The following is an 18,713-nucleotide window of genomic DNA, read 5'->3' on the forward strand; positions in this document are numbered from 1 at the left end:
AAGTGCGCGATAATAGTGCCTTTTAGCCAGGCACGGTCTGGCTGCCAAGGATCTATGAGCCTGATTTAGATCTCGGCAAACTGGTTACTCTGTCACAACTGTGATGGATATCCCGTTCCCCGAAATGTAAATCCCATGGGATATAATGGTATTTATATTTTGGTGGACGGGATATCCATCTCTGTTGTGACGGAGTAACCTGTCGGACGAGATCTAAATAAGTCCCTATGTGTCCTTTCCGCTATGAACACAAATGGAAATGCGCAAATTCCAAACTGGGATTTTAGCAGTTGCTTCACAAATTTGTCCATGTTACTAGGGCCTTCTGCAACTCCACAGATACGGATATTATTAAGGCGTGTTGGCCCCTAAGTGTGCTATTACTTCATTTTGTATCAGATTGGTTTTATGGGATCTAGGGCAGTTTAATTTAATCTGTTGAATCCCCCATATCCGATATTCACATTTCAGACAAAAATATTTGATTGCCTTGCTTTTCAATTTTCTCTTTCATTTGATCCAGTCTAACAGTCAGGCTACCAATTTTCCCATCAATAGTCTTGTTTTGCTTTGTTTAATTGAGCAAGAAGGTTACTCTGTCATCATGTGCTGCCGTATGCACCTAAAGAATTTCCTCTGCCTGGCTGGTGCCTTGTATTCCAGCAAAATGCAACTTGACTTGCTTTTGATCCATTTTGCCCATTGAGCATATCAAGTGGGAGCTCTTGACTAGGGGTGTGCGGAATTTGCGTAGTCACGCTACGCAAAGCTCTGCAAAACAGTAAAAAATCTCCACGAGCACATGGAGAGTTCCGCAAACACGTGGAATTGCTTGTTCCGCCCGTCCGCGATGCTTTTTTCCTGTTCGCGAACGCTGTTTACGTGCTCACGGGGAAATATCTCGCAAACACGCATTTTGAATTTGCAAACAAGCCACAAATCGCGGAATTTTTGGCAATTCTGCGTTCTCCGCGGAATTACCCAAATTCCGCGACCGGAACGGAATTTACCGCCCAGGCCTACTCTTGATCACTGGTAAGAACCATAGGTTTTCGCATGAACAACACAGCAGCAGGACAGCAAACAGAAAAACTTTCTCCAAAGCTTTCTGTTTCTTAAACAGATCAGTTTACTCGGGTTTAATCATCACTAGATATTGGCCTTTGAAGGATCAACTCAAGACCCTGACACAACTCCTCTTAGAGTAACTGTGGATCTGTAATTTTGCAAGTAACATACCAAGTGCCAGCTCATTTTACTGGGGGAAGGCATCTATCATTCAGTGCTCCTCCTGTCACAACGTTTTGGACATATATATTTGCCCCTGCAGACGTAGGTCGAAGCTGTGGTGCTCCTTCACAACTGCCTGCCAGACAGTAGCCACGGGCCTTGACCGAACGCTGTTTTGTTACAGTAGCAAGGGCTCAGCTCCTAAATACATAGTGCCAGCACCTGCTCCTCGGCCCAAGCTCTCTCGCCTGCGGCTTCCAGGAAGGCTGACGCCGGCAGGGTGCAGCTCCACATGGTCCAGAAGGACGCAGTCTCCTGCTATAAGCCCGCCTGTGGTGCACACCAGCCAGGACACACCTAGTCTCAGCTCATTACCATGCTCATGCCCAACCAGGTGCCTACTCCTTTTTTTTTTTTTTTTGTTTAATTGATTTTACACACAAAAGAAACAATTAATTGCAATTAATGTCATTGTATAAAACAAAGAAAACTGTAAAAATCTGTCGAAGTGAGCGTACATATGTCTCAAGGAACATTGCTGCTGCAGGTGTACAGAGGCGCAGGTCAATACACTGAAAGGATGACATTAAACCCAGGAGGCCCCTAACCGACATGTTTGGAGAGGTCAGGCGATGATGCAGGGTAACTCTATGTATTAACAAAATACAGGGTGTGACCCAGTGACGAACATTCGCAGCCTTATATCTAGATGGCGTTAGGGAGCACAGCTCCGAGGCAGAGATCATTGTTGCATCATTTGTGATCCATAAGGTATCCCCACGGGGAGGGGAGGGAGCGCATTCCTCAAACCCCCAATGTACTCATTACTCGCTAGATAATCCTGATACAGGCTCCAGAAGTTCTTGGGGCGGCTTTTAGAAGGGAGCAATTCACTAAATAACTCAGATTGAGTATTACAGAATAACATGTCACTGACCATTGCACTATAATGGGGGGAGGACCTCTGGCCCAATGTATTGCTACCACCCGCTTAGCAATCAATAATCCCATCTCTACAAGGCACCTAACGCCCTTGCGTATATGTTTAGAAAAACCCAGTAGAGCCAACAATGGGTCCAGACTCGGGGGCACCCTGATGATTTCACCCAGTTTTTGGAAGACAGCAATCCAAAAATTGGCTACGTCGAGATATAGCCATACCATGTGGAGAAACCCTGCCAGTTCCACACCACATCTCTCGCATTTCGCCGTGTTTTGAAGGCCAATCCTATGCAATCGAATCAGGGTGTAGTAAACTCTATTAATAAATTTAAAACTAATAAGCCGATGCCGTCCATTCAAGGAAACTTGACGGGTGGCTTCACAACAATAACGCCAGGTGTCATCTTCTATTGCTGTGTCTAACTCAGTTTGCCAATCAAGCCTGGCCTTAGTGTAGTGGTTCCTCCTATAGTCCTGCACCAGATTATAAATGCTGGAGACTACCTTCCGGGCGGACTTTGCCAGCAGCAGAAGCGGGAACCTCTGGCGGTTCAGTCAGTTCGTCTCCCAGCACATCACGAAGAGCATGACGAACTCTATAATAATGGAACATAACCAAAGGTGAGATCACTCGCCCGTCCGAGACCAGATCGTCCCAACCTCATCCTGTGCCATCTTCTTCTTTTTTTTTTTTTAAATATTTTTATTGACAACACTAGAATGTACATTCATAATTTATTCATAAGGAATTTTAGAAAAGCAATTGGGAAAACCAATAACGAAATAAGGTACAAGATAATAACAAATCAATACACATGGTTAATTTAACCCAAAAAAAAGAGAGTTTAGCATTGACATTCATAATACCACTAAAGTATTTAAACAAAAGTACTCCAGACTCTATCTAATTTCATTAATGATCGCACTCCTCTTATTTTGGCTAATGCGGACTCCATAATGTAAGTTTCTTTCACCAAAAACCACCATTCCATATTATGGGGTGGTTTCGGGAATATCCATGCCCGGGCAATAGTCAATCTGGCACATGAAAGTAAGATGGTGATTAAATCTTTCTGTGGGCTGTTCAGCGTTTGTACATCTAATAGTACCATTGATATAGTAAGACGAGAGGCTCTTACAAGTTTTTGATTCAGAACATTGTCCAATCCTGACCAAAACTCAGTCAGTGCTGGACATGAGAATAGCATGTGTTCTAAATCGGCCGCTATTAGATCACATTTTGGGCATTTAGACCGTTCACTTGTTAGGCTATTTAAGGACCACTTTGAGATTTTTTCTGGTGTGATTTTTTCTGGTGTTTTATATTGTTGTAACCTTAAGCTAGAACTGTACTAAGTTATTAATACTACAAAGAGAAGCAGAGAGCTTATTCGCAGTTATATTGATACCTAATCTTGTGCTCCACTTCAGAGCAAGTTTCACACAGTCATCCGCTTTATAGGAATTGAGGCATTTATAGCCCACACTAATTACTGATTTAGTCTTAGTAGTGTAAAAGCAGTTCCAAATATCGGAATCAGAAATTTCCCTTAAATTCAGCTTGCGTATAAAAAAAATCACGAATTTGCATATACTTAAACCGCATAGCTTCAGTCAAATTATAAAGAATCTTAAGTGTTTCAAATTCCATAAAGCTGTCATAGCCATAAAGGTCCCCTAAAGTTTTTACACCGAAAGAAGCCAATGTATTACCCGCTCCATCGTTAAAAATTCCAGGAAGTCCCGGATTGCCCCACAAGAGGAGTTCAGGGTGATAAAAAGAAGTTTTGCATATAGTCAAGATCAAAAACCAAATTTGAACAGTGTCTCTTGCAGTCTTAAACTTGACCCTCTTGAAATAATTGGGGTCATTCAGTCTCGCTAGAAACATATTAGAGTCCGCTTCCAACATAAATTGATGAAAGTAGTATTGATTATCTGGATTAAGTAAGTTACGAAGGCGACCTAGAAAAGTTGCCAAGAAATATAACCTAAAATCAGATGCGCAATCTTCAAAGAGGTCACCTATATTAGAAATGTTAAGTGTCGAAAGTGCTTGCTGCACCTCAGGTTCTGTTAACACAGGCAACCAATAACACATGTCAACCGAGGTAAGTGGAGAGTATAAGATGGAGGCCGCCTGCCGCTTCAGAATACTATACCATGCTTGTACGGCAGCATTTATAGAGTCAAGTATACCAGCACGCCTGTGCGTTGCTCGAAACAAAAAAGAAGCCAGCGGGGAGGGCGCCGCATCGACCCTCTCTATGTGTAGGTGAGGAGGGGGGGTTTGTTGATGTAACAATGAAAAGCAGGCAAACATTGTGCCGCGTAATAATAGAGTTCCATGTCCGGGGCACTAAGTCCACCCATTGAGTATGGGAGCGTAAGAACCTCCCAGCGGACACAAGGCTGTTTACCGGCCTAGGCTAAATGGATCAACAAAGATCTAAGACGCTTAAAGAGGGAAGCTGGGGGGACCATTGGTATATTACAAAATAAGAACAAAAATCGTGGCCGGACCACCATTTTCATCAAGGATATGCGCCCCAAGAGGGATAGTGGCAATCGCACCCATCTATTGACATCACCTTCCAGTTTCACCAGCGCTTTGCCATAGTTCCAAATTTCCTTCAAGATGGTTTTGGTACTCTTAGTCCTTGCTCTTCCTCCTTCACAACACCCATCCAGCCGTCCACATGTACGTTTATACCATGCTTCAAAGGTACAAGGCACAAACACGTGGGAAAGTGACTGGGATGGTTGGTGATACACATGTAAGTGGTGTGGCCTGTGCATTGGTAAAGTACACTCACACTGAACAACCTAATTGATGTCAGAAGATTTATTGCAGTCCTCTCTGTGTGTAGGCATTACCAACTCCTTGGAAAGGAGGGAGAGCAAGGAGTAAGAGTAGCAGAATCACAATGCAAGTAATGTTTCCTATCTCTTAGACTGTCGGTCTAAAACCTGATTGGTTTAGATGTATGTGATATATAATAAATTGAGTGTGATTAGCGTGTTGCATTAGACAGAGGAATGGGTAGACGTAATGGACCTCAGGACCTTCTATGCTACTATTATCTATGCACATAGGTTCTGGGAGTAAAACAAAGATGCTGTATTGATTGTTGCCCCACAAGTTTCAAGAAAATTATGCAGTGTGGTGTAAGGATTTATTTACCAAAGTGGGTACTAAAATGCATAGGCTTTACAACTGCTTCCTTATGATTGCCAGTATACTTGCTGTGTTTCACTGGCAATGGTTTACCTACCATATTCTGTCTTCAACATCCCAGTTTCATGCATATTCCCTTTCAGACGAGCTCGGGGAATGATCTTTCCAGTGGCATCGGGCGAACATGAGGGCCCAGTGGATGAAAGGGATTTCAGGTGCAGTGAGTCCTCATCAGACCTGCCGCCTCTTTCTTTGGCAGTCAATTCCAGGTATGCTTGTATTAATGAATTTTTATGTGGGTCCATCCAAGCCAGTCTATCTAATTGTAATCTTAAAACTGCTCCATATCTGTTGAATGCCTCTAATTCCCTAATTTTTCCTGTTCGTGGTAAAGTTCCATTGACTGTTAACTAGATAACAACTCGAACAAGGAGAAATTATTTTAATATTTTTTTACATTTTCTCTATTCATGTGGGTCAAGCACCCTCAGGCCATTTCTCAGGCTATCGACCGCATTAACACTGAAGATGACGGAACCCATGACTTGAAAGGACATACTTTCTTACATAGCTTGAGAAATAAAACGTGGAACGTATTAAGGTCCCACAGTCAAGACAAGACGTCACAGTAAAAAGCTGCCCCGCCGGTTTTGAGAGCTCATTCCCCTTGTGACTCCACACAGTGTTTGACCAGAATTATATCTCTTTGTTACAACCCTTGCACCTTGAGAAAAACCCCTGGCCTGTGCACAGAGAGGGGGCAAAACACGTGTTGCCTCTCTTTTTATTTCTGTTCGACTTTGATAGAATTTTTGGGGACCACAAGAAAAATAAATGGAATAAAACAAACAACCTATGGCGACTATGGATTTTCATATCCATTTGGGATTACTACAGCAGACGATTTGATTATCCAGCTCTGTCCTTCTCACAAGTTACGATTTTCAAGCTTCTTTGGAACTTAGAGGCAACAATGCAGTCCTCGTGACAAGTATTGTTACTGTCACTGGACCCACAGAAGCGAAATTAGGGACTCAATATGGGTAAAATCTCCTCTTTAGACTTTGAGATTCATAGGGTAGTGCGGTCGACCAGTCGATGCTTACTCCTTAAAGTTGCACACAACATCGGATATTGTGGGGAGGGGGGGAGGCTTCTGGCAACTGATACTCGCACAATAATATGTCTGATTGGTTATCGGCTTTCTGTTCACCTCACTGGTTTGTTCAGATAGCAGTCTTGGGCAGTCTTTGCAACAGTCCCTGTTCTATGGAATGGCTAGAGCAGTGGGCTCAGATAAAGGAGGTTCTGTGCTTTTTAAATACTCTAGCTTCTTTCACCATTACTGTTGCTGTCGATGTTAGGCATTTTCTTTGCGCTGGGAGTAATCCCTACTCCTTTAGGAGAGGCACCTAAGATACCCTGCCTTTAATCCAATCATTTCTCTGCAAAGGTATACACAGCTTCTTGAATGTCATCTTACTGAAAGCTGCAGCTAGATCATAACCAACTATCTGCTCAGGAATCAGTCATTCAAAATGTTTCTTGTAGGTTATGTTTAGTTTCATGGTAACTAGGTACAAAAGGTACTTGACTGTAGATCAGCTACTATTATCATTAGTTGCCCTATTGCCTGTATATCCCTTAAGCTTATCCATGTCTCTTTGCTAATTGGGATGCGCTGACTGTAGCGCCTCCAACCCCTGTGATTTGGTCAGACCATTTTTTAGTCTCTAAGAGCAACGGCTCCTGATAATGGAACACAGAATGGAACTAGCACTTCGCAGGAAATGGGCGAAGTTTTCCACAGAGGCATTTAACAAAGTAATAATACTGGGAGGCCCCCACGAGGGTGTGGGAATTGAATCTGCCTGCGAGGCATTAGATCTGCGAATCCGAAAGGCGCTAGACCATACGGCACCATGGACTCAGAATTCACCGGCAAGGACATCTAAGTCCGCCCCATGGTTCAATAATGAACTGCGGGAAAAAAAAGCAGAATGTAAACGCCTAGAGAGGAAATAGAGGAGATGTTTTTCTGAGACAGAGAGAGTTGGATACAAGAAGGGATTGCGGGAATATCATGCCCTTATCCGGAAAACTCGAAAAACCTACTATTGTACTAGAATCAAAGAAGCAGACAACTCCATGAAGGAAATGTTTCTAGTATATAGGGAATTGTAAGATCTCACCTGACTAGCAGCCCCTACAAATGGATCAGTTAAATCTTGTAATCAGGTAGCAGAGTTCTTTGCCAGTAAGGTAGAAAAAATCTACTCTGCCTTTCCGGAGGCAGCTAGGGGAGGTGATGGGAGGGCGGAAATCCCTACGTCCATTCAGGATAGGAATTGCCTCACGGCATGTCTGGTACCCTCGCGGGAAATCATATGCCATATCGCAGGAAGTATTAAATCAGGCTCACCTAGTGATCCGGCATCCCCAAAAAGACTTCATGGCAGTATAAACATTCTGGAGCCCTACATTAGGCACCTACTTACACTATCTTTCGAATCTGGACAGGTACCCATAACATGGAAGAAAGCAGTAGTCCTTCCTCTGAGAAAGAAGCCCAACATTAGTATGGAGAAATTAGAAAATCTACGGCCCATCTCGCTTCTCCCATACTTCGCCAAGATCGCGGAGAAAGCAGTTAATAAACAACTTTCCGCATTTATTGAGACTAGTGGACTGCTTCATCCCTCACAGTCGGGATTCCGCGCTTTACACTCGACGGAGTCTGCCCTGCTATCCTCTACCAAAACTTTACGTAGATACGCGGACGAGGGTCAGACAGCGGCGCTGATTGTTCTTGACCTCAGTGCCGCATTCGACACTGTAGCTCATCACACACTGCTACAGTGTCTGAAAAAGGGAGGAGTGGTAGGCAAAGCATGGGAGTGGCTGGAGTCATTTTTAACAGGCCGCAGCTTCCAGGTCGCACAGGGACCTTTTAGGTCCAAAGAAATAAAACTAAATCAGGGAGTGCCACAGGGCTCCAGTCTCAGCCCCACTCTTTTTAATCTGTATGTGGCACCAGTAGGAGGGATCCCAGACAGATTTGGGGCTGTGATAGTGTCGTATGCAGACGACACACAACTGATTGTGACCCTGACGCAACCAAAGGAGCAATGTGCCGCCAATTTCTCGTTATGTATGCAGGAGCTCGCCAAGTGGATGGCTGATAACTGCCTCCAATTAAATGGAAACAAGACGGAGGTGTTGATTGTGGGCAAATCGCCATCAGTCTGGACTTCGGCCTGGTGGCCGGATGAGTTGGGCGCATTGCCCACACCCAGTAATCCAGTGAAGAACTTAGGAATCTGGCTAGATAATAAAATATCTTTCGACCACCAGACCAAACAGGTGGTGGGCACTTGTTTTGGCATGTTACGGGTCCTAAGAAAAACACTGGACCTTCTGCCTGTGCCGGTAAGACAAACCCTGGTCCATGCCCTGATAACGTCCAGATTGGACTATGGAAATGTCCTATATCTAGGTGCTAGCGCAAAATGCTTCCAGAGATTACAACGCATACAAAATGAGGCTGCCCGTCTGAATCTACAGCTACCCAGAAGAGCGTCAGCAAAAAAAGCATTGAGGACCCTACACTGGCTCCCGATTAGGGAGCGGGTGACTTTCAAGGCCCTTTGCGTAGGACACCGCATCCTCCATGGAAAGGGCCCCAAGTAGCTCCATAGCCTCCTTAATCGATATGAGCCCACCCGCCAGTTAAGATCTTGTGGAACTGGACAGGTTCAGGTCCCAAAGTTCAAAAGGGTGCGAATGGGTGGACGATCTTTTAGAGTCCTGACGGCCACTCAGTGGAACAAGCTGCCAAAGAAGCTGCGACTGGAGACATCAGAGTCCATCTTCCGGAGAGAGCTCAAAACAACTTTGTTTCCCAAAGCTTAGTGCATGATTTAAGACACCCCTCACTCATGCCTGACATAAGTGAAGCGGCATCGAAGCAACCAGCGCGGGGACACACTTGCTAGTGTAACCAAGCGCTTTGCTAGTGTAACCAAGCGCTTTAAAAAAAAAAAAGAAAATGTCTCCCAGTGCCTAATTTGAGCCTCCGGTTTCCAGTGCTTGACACCAGCACTCCATTGTCAACACCAGCTCTTATAACAGCGTGTCACATGATGGCGCTGTTGTCTAATTTTGTGAGGAGCTTAACAACAGTTTCATTTTGTGAGGAGCCCAACAACAGTTTTTAAATAATTAAATATACATTAAAATCAGTAATACATGCCTCCAAAGCTATACCAATAGTTTGGGAGTCATATATTATTATTATTAATGTATATTTAAAGTCTGAATTGTCACTCTTGTATGATTGTGATGGTTAGTTGTGATGGTACTGTCATTGGCAGTGCTAGTGGGGGCAATTGTTGGTGCAAGCTGTAGTGGCCTTCTGACAAGGGCCATGACTCTTATATTTGTTTACAGATTAAGTACTGATGTCTATCACTCTGTTTTTTTTAAAGTTTATCCTTTATTATTTGATTAATTAAAATCTTACAATAAAACAAATTCATGCAATAATCCATTATATACAGTTTAAATAGCAACAGTTCTTTTAAAATGCAATACATCTTATATGAATGAGTATTTTTGATAAAATCCTTTACAATACGATAAGGCTAAAACAATCAATAACATTTTGAAAGGGCAGAATATACAGTAATTATTAATTTTATGTTTTTCTTGGAGTTCTAGTTTTTTCCACACTTTCGTTAAAAATTTTGCCAGAGGTAAATCGTCTGGGGTAAGACATAGGATCAGTGCCTGTCTGGAAGTTATCACCCCTCTTTAATTAAATAGACTCTTTAATACAGTTACTCTTTCATTTCTCAGTTCAGAACAGAGACACCGGAGATGAATAATGTTCTTCTCATCAGATTTGCACAGCCTACATACAGTATCCTTTGCTTGCATTTTCAAGGGTGGGTAGATGGAATAGACCCGGCAGTACACCAAAACGTGCTTTGATAAAGATTTGTTTATTTTTCAACGACCATGGCGTGACCAGGTATTGCTGAGCCATCTTTTTTGTAAAACCATTTATTATGGCCCATGCATGCTTCCTTTTTGCAAAAGTGGCCTTGTCGTTTAGCAATGATAAATGATCGGTTGTTTTATTAACAATTTGCTTAAGTGATTCCTGAGTAATAGAGAAGTCCCAAACCGGCCTAACCTTAAATTCTTCCAAGGCCTCTTCCAAGTACCTCCAAGCTGGTGATTTGCTATTGCTGCTAATTTCTCTCCAGATTAACTGGTACATTATGTTGTCTTGGTCGTTTTTTATTCTGTACCAGACTTTAATTATATGTCCCTTTCGAGCATACATCTGGTTATTTAGACCGAATTCCAGTCAGACTTGTGCTTGTGAGGCATTGATGGGCAAATGGAAAAGGATTGTAAACATTTTTGAGGTAGCATCATTGATAATAGCTGTATCTTTTCCATTTAAGGATTTGCTGCCGTAGGTTACTCTGTTGGTGAGGAGGGCAACATCTCAAAACACATAGAGCACCTGGCTGAGGTTCCATGATACGTGTCTAAGCAGGATAACACACTGGAGCAACCTGAATGCTTGAGCCTTTGAGCTGTCTTTCATTGTTGTCAAATGTTGAAGAGCGGAAGGCACACAAGGGTTAGCTGAGTATTCAGAGAGCTGACAGAATGGAGCAGAATTGTTGGGAGCCACAAACAGTCATAATTGTGTGTTCTTTCAGTGATGTGGTGCCTCCCATATTGTAATGGCAAAGGCAAGACAGGGTAATTTGTTTTGTCTACAGGCTTGTTGTGCAATTTTTAATTAAGATCACTTTTCTATTTTAACTACAAAGCACATTTAAAACATATTGCTTCTTAAAGTAAAGCCATGTCTTTGAGCCACTTACAGCAATTTGCATCAAATTTGTGACCTAAGGAGTTTGGTGCAGGGTTAGGTTTCTTTGTAGCACAAAGACGCCTTATCGTCTAATCCATAGTTATGTTTTCAATAAGTCCTCAATATAGGTTCTTCGAGCACCTACGAGTTAAATGGATCATGCCACCTGCTATCATAGAAGTATGTTGTAGTTACATGTTGGGTACATGTTCTCTTTAAGTAGATGCAGCACCTCATGCCAGGATTGTTCATCGTCTCCATGGTGTGATGTTCTGTGTGGAGTCCGATGGAGACTGGAAGCTGACTGGCAAGCTGCTATTGTTGGTGGTGTCTACTTAATCTAAAGACCACTTAAAGGATGCCATGTGTAGCGGCATAACAATGTGCATGTTAAAACTGCATGACTTCTGTATTTTGACTGATGGCAGCCGAAACTCAGATGTCAAAAATGAACTGAATGATGTAGATAACCTTAGGTTTACTTAACTGATAGCTGTCTCTGTTCATAATGCCGACCATAATCTTAAATTCTCTTAGACTTTTAACATCTCCTTTCTCTTTAGAACCAAATCAAGGGGTATGCAACAGTCTTCTAATTGGTTTCGATAATAAAACAGCCCTGCCTAGACTTTAAGCCACACAGTTTTTTTCTCTCACTATTCCCTGTGCTGACGAACCCATTTTGGTTCTGACGCTGACAACCATCATGTAAGACATGTCTAAGTCATTGAGGTAGCTAAAGCCATCAGTAATCCGACTGGGCAAATGCAATGGAGTCACCCTCGAGATGGTTATATTCCATTGTTTTATTCCATGTACAACTCATCCAGTTCCTTAAGTGCAAAGAGATTACTACTTAAGGAACCCAATGCAGACCTAGAGAACTTGGTTAGCTGCCAACTGATATGTGGTCTTCCATCCTTGGCCAAGTTCCTCATAATCACAGTACCTGCTCATCTCTCAGAAAAGTTGGTTGATTGTTTTCATTTCAGTGATTTTCTAGTCTTGTGTATGTACATAACCTATTCAAGTTCATACTCTGTCTCCATCTAGTGAGCTCTCTCTCTCTCTCTCTTTTCCTGTGCCTTTTGAGATCTCTCTTGATACTCTCTCATTCTTCCAGTGATGCAGCACTGACTCCAACTGAGGGACACTTGTTTACTTCCAGAGACAAGGGTCATGCCTATGTATTGATCCTTCTTGATCTCTCCACGGCATTTAAAACAGTTGGTCTCAGAACTGTGTTCGGACGACTTGAAAGACTGCAGAGTACAAACAACAGCCCTCTGTTAGTGAGGTCCTTTCTTACCTGCTGAGTTGAGTTGGACTCTTTTGTGTTGGTGTCTTCCATAATATACTGTGGCCCTCGACTCTGTCTCATCCCAGATTCTCTTCAATTCTACATGATGTATGTACACATGTTCTTGACAACCTTAATGTAAGTACACTGACAACCATTTGCTTAATCAGAATCTCAATGACCCTGAGAATTGCTGGTATTTAAAGTTGTTGGATCTTATCACTCTGGCCCTGCAGCCGCGCTAACTGCTGTCATCAAACAAGACCAAAATGAAACCCATTGCCTTGTGCACAGTGTCAAGCACATCTGCGCTCCTAAACATCTATCCGGGCTAATTGTCCTCTACCAATACATAGAAAAGACTGTGTCTCCATATAGTCCAATATATACATTTTGTTGGAAGGTAGTTACACTGTCAAGGCTCCTACACTGTACAACCTCGCATTCATTCGTTCAAGTCCTAGAAGGTGACTGAAATCCCACCTTAGCCATCAAGTATAGTTTCTAGCCCATACATAGTTGATGTGGCTTTGCTTCCTGTACCGTACTGTCCCCCAGCTTCTGTTGTCTTTTACCGAACCTTTGACCTTATTCCTTTGTGTGGATACGCAACTTATTGGTCACTTGTAATACCCTTCCCATATACAGCAGGAGCACATTTTCATTAAATATCTGAATTGATTAATAGTCCGTAATACCCACAGGTCTCACTCAACACAATCTTAATTCCAGACTCTCTTTATGTTGTCCTTCAGTTCCAAACCCATATACAACAAAGTCTTGAGGCACAGCCAGAAAACGCTAAATAAAAGCAAAATCTGTGTGGGAAATATATTTCTGTATGTGTTTCTATTTTATCCTTTTCATGACCACAGTGATTTTAATGGCCATTAAAGACTTGGGGCATTGGGGTAAAAGGAAATTGGATAAATAGGATATTTTTAGAAAATCTTTAAATTTGCCAACACAATTGCCTGTACTTTCATTGTAGCGGATGTATGTCGTTATAACGCATGCTTTTTCCACGCATGCCTTTACAACGCAGGTTTTACAGTGCAAGTCGTTACAACGACTTGCGTTGGGGGGCGCTGGATAGTGAATGGTTTAATTTACTATTCCAACTCCAGTCCCCGTGGATAGTTGGGAAGGTTTTGGATAGTAAATTAACCTATTCCCTATCCTACAGCGCCCTCCAGCGCAAGTCGTTGTAACGACTTGTGTTGTAATTCCTGCGTTGTAAAGGTACTGCGTGGAAAAAGTTTCGTTGTAAAGGATGTTTCCCCATTGTAGCGGTCTGCCTTAATTAATTTTGTATAATTTTCTAATATAGTTTGTCCTGATCTAAGAAAGCAGCATCAAGACAGAAGATGAGAAAACAGGTTGCTACAACATAGAATATAATTCACAGTCAGCATAGGTTTATTTTGGGCACCTGTCATAAATGACACTCAGTTTGCCTATTTTGACATGTTTTGTATCAATAAAAAGAGAAGTTTGTAGTGTAGTTTCGGTTACGCTGTAAGAGGTGCATAGACAGATTTAATTAAAAGTATTGCTTATTCCACGTGGCCATATTTTGTGGAGGTGGATCTTGGCAAGTGGCGTATTTTTATCAATTAACATTAGACATTTTTCCCTGTCTGATATTTGATTAGTTTTCACAAGCGCCTGGGACTTCATTGCATTAAATACACTGCAGATGAGGAGAGGGGTTCATGGTAAAACAAGTACACCATCCTTTCAAGACCTTAAGAAAAGACTTCAAGTTGCTAAGTTGGAACAGTAGAAACCTCACAGCTCCATCAAGATGTCCCACCCCTGGCAAGCCATCTACCTTAACGCTTTTATACAGAAACTAGGTGTTGTTTATCAGATTTGCTTTAGCTTTTTTGCTGCCATAACTTGGTTGTCTGGCAGGTCTCCTCGCATTCCGGAGTCTGCTGACTTATGGTCTGTACACATTTTCACTGCACACCCTTTGACTGACAGTTAAAAGTACATTCTAGAACTCCAAAATAGTGCCTCCCAGGATTTTTGCATAAAAGACATTGCATTTTGTGCTCCCAGGAAGCTCCTTCCAATATTAGAATATAAAAACGTTGATGGGAATAACGGCAGGAAACGGATGATACCTACAAAGACTTGGGTGGCACCTGATTGTCCTTGTTACTGGTTGCAGGGGCTTCTTTACTCTCCTATCCTATCCTCCTTTCCCTCTGCACCTATCATTGTGTAACAGACATTTTCCTAAATGTAGGATTCCCAGTCAGATAGAATTCTACACACAGTATGGGTACTTGGGTCCTAGTAAGTAATCATTTGATATACCAACATCAGATTCTTTTTTTAGGTTAAACTTGTCCATTGCCATATACAACTCTTCTCTCTTTCATATTGCCCCTCACTCTTTTTTCCTGTAGTAAATGTTATATAGTTGCTATTCAGCTGGGAATCTGTAAAAAAAAAAAAAAAAACAGTGAACAAATATAAGATGTTTTTTTAAGAACGCAGTATTTTACCTCGTACCATAGCTCGGTTGATGAAAGACTTTGCCTTCTGCTTCTTTGGAAACTGCTACTTCTTGCTTACTTCTGGAAAAGAATAAGAAGTGATAAGCTGTTCCTAGTTATCGCTGCAGCAGTTGAGTTACTCCCAGTCCAAACACTGGGAGCACATTCTGGAGGCGGTGCTGGGAAACCATTCACTTAGCCACCCATTTGTTTTCTGTCTCAGTGCCCCTACCCCCAGATTACTTAAATAACATTTCTCTGGTAATTTCTGAAATTCCCAAACATCTTGATCAGATTCTCAGTAACAGGGTCAATCATTTCTCATATTGTCTCAGTCCCTTAATTTTCGAATAAAGTTCAAGGGAGCTTCTGCTTTACTAGTTGTACACCACAAACATCCCTTCCACGTTCTTCTCCCTTGTCCTTTGGCATGAGGTGGCCTGCCTCCCAGGCAGCCACTTCCAATGCTTAGCATATCTTCATAATCCTCCTCTGGACTCCTTAAGGACACCATACCACATAGTGATTTTTGGTTATAACTATGAACTTGGGACAGAATCTGTCTGTTCAAGAAAGACTTGGAGCTGTTGTCATTTTATTGTCTCCTCTCCTGCAAACGTTCAGTGGGCCATTCACACTTGAAGCAGATATCCGGACACATTTTTCAATGGTGGCACTCTGTGGAGCAGAATTTCAGTATTGAAGGACATTTCTGAGGAGATGCGCTGGTGGCTGGTTCTAGCTCATCTAGAGAAGGGGTTCCCTCTTTTAACTCCAGAGACACTGGTCCTGACCACAGACCTCAAGTTATGGATGGGATGCAACTTCTATCAAGCTTAGGCTCTCTGGGGGAAGAGAGCAAGTTTCAGTTCTCCAGTTGAAAGGAGCTGTCCGTTGTTCTTTAAGCCCTCATCAAAGAGCATAACATCCGCAACGCCTCCCAATCCTGCTTCAGAAAAAACCACAGCACAGAAACCGCCCTCCTCACCACAACAGACGACATCCACTCCCTACTGGACAGAGGGGAAACAGTAGCCCTCATCCTCCTCGATCTCTCAGCGGTGTTCGTCACAGTCTCTCACTGCACCCTAATACACAGACTACACGACGTAGGGATCGGGGACAAGGCCCTCAATTGGATCCACTCCTTCCTTGTTATGTTATGTTAAGAGGTACTTTTAGAGCGTGCTGGTAATCCGGGGAGTATCCCGGCGCTGTCTCAAAAACCCTTTGCAAAGCAATGCAGACAGAGGACCGTAAAGTTCTGGATGGAGTATAGGGCTGAACTTTGTTACTGATGAAGGGAGCTCCTGTGTTGTGGAGAACCTTAAAGGCTAGCACCAGGGCTTAAACGTGACCCTGTTTTTCACTGAGAGCTAATGCAGGGACCTCAGGCAATGGGCCATATGTGTCCTGGAGCCAACCCCAAGTACGGCCCTAGCTGCCGCATTTTGAACCACCTGTAGACGGCCAAGTAGGTATTCAGGGAGGCCCGGGTATAACACGTTAACATAGTCCAGCCGTGACGTGATCAAGGCTTGGACCCCAGTTTTCTTGTGCAAGATAGGGAGCAGTGGGAGGAAGTTTCTCATTGTTTTTAGCATCCCAAAACAGGTGCAGGCCACAGATTGGACCTGGGACTTCATAGACATGTCTGCGTCCAGTTTCACCCCTAGGTTTTTCACGGTGGTCACAGGGCTTATGGGGGGCAGATTCTGGGGCCACCATTTGCGCCATTCATCCCCAGGAGTGTGTCCTAAAAAGATCATCTCAGACTTATCTGAGTTACATAGCAGTTGGTTGTGTTTGAACCAGGCAAACACCTTGGTCAAGCACATGCTTATTTTGTTTCCTCTTAACGCCGCATCTTTCTCACATGTGAACAACCGTTGTGTGTCATCGGTGTAAGAGACAACTTTTGCTCCATGATGTTCAGCTAGAAGTGCGAGGGGGGCCATATAAATGTTAAACAGGCCCTTTTCATTGGTGGGGGACGCGGCTTCATTGCTGCTAGTTGCGGGGCGCTTAACTCTAAGCCAGCATTACTTTACTTGTGGTAAATTGTTTTTAAATACCGTTTTTACTGTGCACTGAATTCCTCATTTGTTGAAGCTCCTAACCCCGTTCCGACGCGGCAAGTGCCGTTTGATCGGAGGGTCATAGAGAGAGCACCACAACTTCCGGCATAGCCTCATTTCCGGCTAGGTTAGCGGACCAGTTGTCTGCGCCACCATTACTACTTAGGTGGGCACAAATGCGTATGCGCAGCGGGCGTGCCAAAGGCAAGCCCGTCTGCGCCCGTCCGCACCTGGACCGGGCCTAGGGCCACCCCCCGGCCCATCGCCCTCAAACCCTAGGAAATTAGGCGATTCAAGAGTTGAACTGTTAAAATTACGGCCTCTGCCAATAAAGAACTGTACCCGCATGGCTCTGGACACCCCCACTAGTATGCCTGTCAAAGCTTGCCCAGTTTGCCATTTTAAACCTCATAATTCTCTAAACCCAGTTTTTATTGATACACAAACCCCTCACAATAAGATAACTATTACAGCTGCCCTTATAAATGCCCGTTCACTATGTAAACACAAGGAAGAAATAGCAGATCTGCTAATTGATCAGGAGCTTGATCTCCTCTTCATTACGGAAACTTGGACAGATCCGGCATCAGGGCCGGATCTTAGGGCAGCTACTCCCGAGTGCTATACCGCCTTAAGAGAAGATAGACCACATAAAAAAGGTGGTGGGCTAGCGCTAATTTATCGCAGCAAATTCATAACAGAAATAGACCCCATTTCGTCACTGACTTGTGAGGCAATCTACTTTACTGTTTAGCTCATTCCTTCCTACACCTTTAAAGGCATTCTACTCTATTGTCCACCTGGACCTAGAGCTGAATTCCTTTCTTCCCTTAGCCATATAGTGGAATCTATAGCAGCAGAACCCAGCTACACGATTTTAGGAGACTTTAATTTTCACTTGGAAAATCAGACTAACAAAGACACTACCACGCTACTTGCAGACTTAGAAGCTTTGGGCTTATCTCAGCGAGTCCATAGTGCTACGCATAAAGCAGTTCACACACTGGATGGTCTCTTTTCTAACTCGCAAGAAATCCAGTTAAAAACCATTCTTTCAGTGGTATGGAGTGACCATCATGTAATCATTTTTGATCTTATGATCAGTAAAAAGCCTTCCCTGAATACACTTACAAACGTACCTGACAAATTTAGGGCTTGGAACAGCATTGACAACCTTCTCTTTACAGAACAACTTTCTTCAACCCAACCTTTAATCCCTTCAGAACCTAATTTAGCATCAGCAACTTATGAAAATTGGTTGCATAATGCATTTAATAGGTTAGTGCCGGAAAAAACCCACTCTAAAAACCGGTTATCCCCGTTGGCCCCATGGTTATCAGAAACACTCAGAGACCAAAAGAAAATATGTAGAAACAGGGAAAGACAATGGCGTAAAGAGTTCTCTAGTCAGGAAAAACTCCTTTATAAAGAGGCTCTTGCTAAATACAAACTCTTAATTATTCAGGAAAAAAGTAACTACTACATCGCACAGATTGAGACAGCAAAAAATTCCAATAAACAGCTATTCCGAGTAGTCTCCGAATTATCTGGCTCCACCTATTTCTATTTCTATTTCTAT

The 18,713-nt window shown here is 43.0% G+C and overlaps 1 protein-coding gene across 4 annotated transcripts in view; it reads left to right on the forward strand.

Annotated features, from left to right (window-relative positions):
- Positions 1 to 18,713, forward strand: part of MXD4 (MAX dimerization protein 4) — a 317,759-nt gene that overhangs the window by 55,557 nt on the left and 243,489 nt on the right. For 2 of the 4 annotated variants that reach the window (XM_078678599.1, XM_078678598.1), the window contains exon 3: positions 5,494 to 5,619. The exons of the other annotated variants lie outside the window; for them this stretch is intronic. In XM_078678599.1, the coding sequence (XP_078534725.1) occupies positions 5,494 to 5,619 (126 nt within the window). The remainder of the gene's footprint in view (positions 1 to 5,493; positions 5,620 to 18,713) is intronic. 4 annotated transcript variants of the gene reach the window in all.

Source organism: Lissotriton helveticus, chromosome 2_2 (genome assembly GCF_964261635.1).
Source record: "Lissotriton helveticus chromosome 2_2, aLisHel1.1, whole genome shotgun sequence".
Classification (NCBI taxonomy): domain Eukaryota; kingdom Metazoa; phylum Chordata; class Amphibia; order Caudata; family Salamandridae; genus Lissotriton; species Lissotriton helveticus.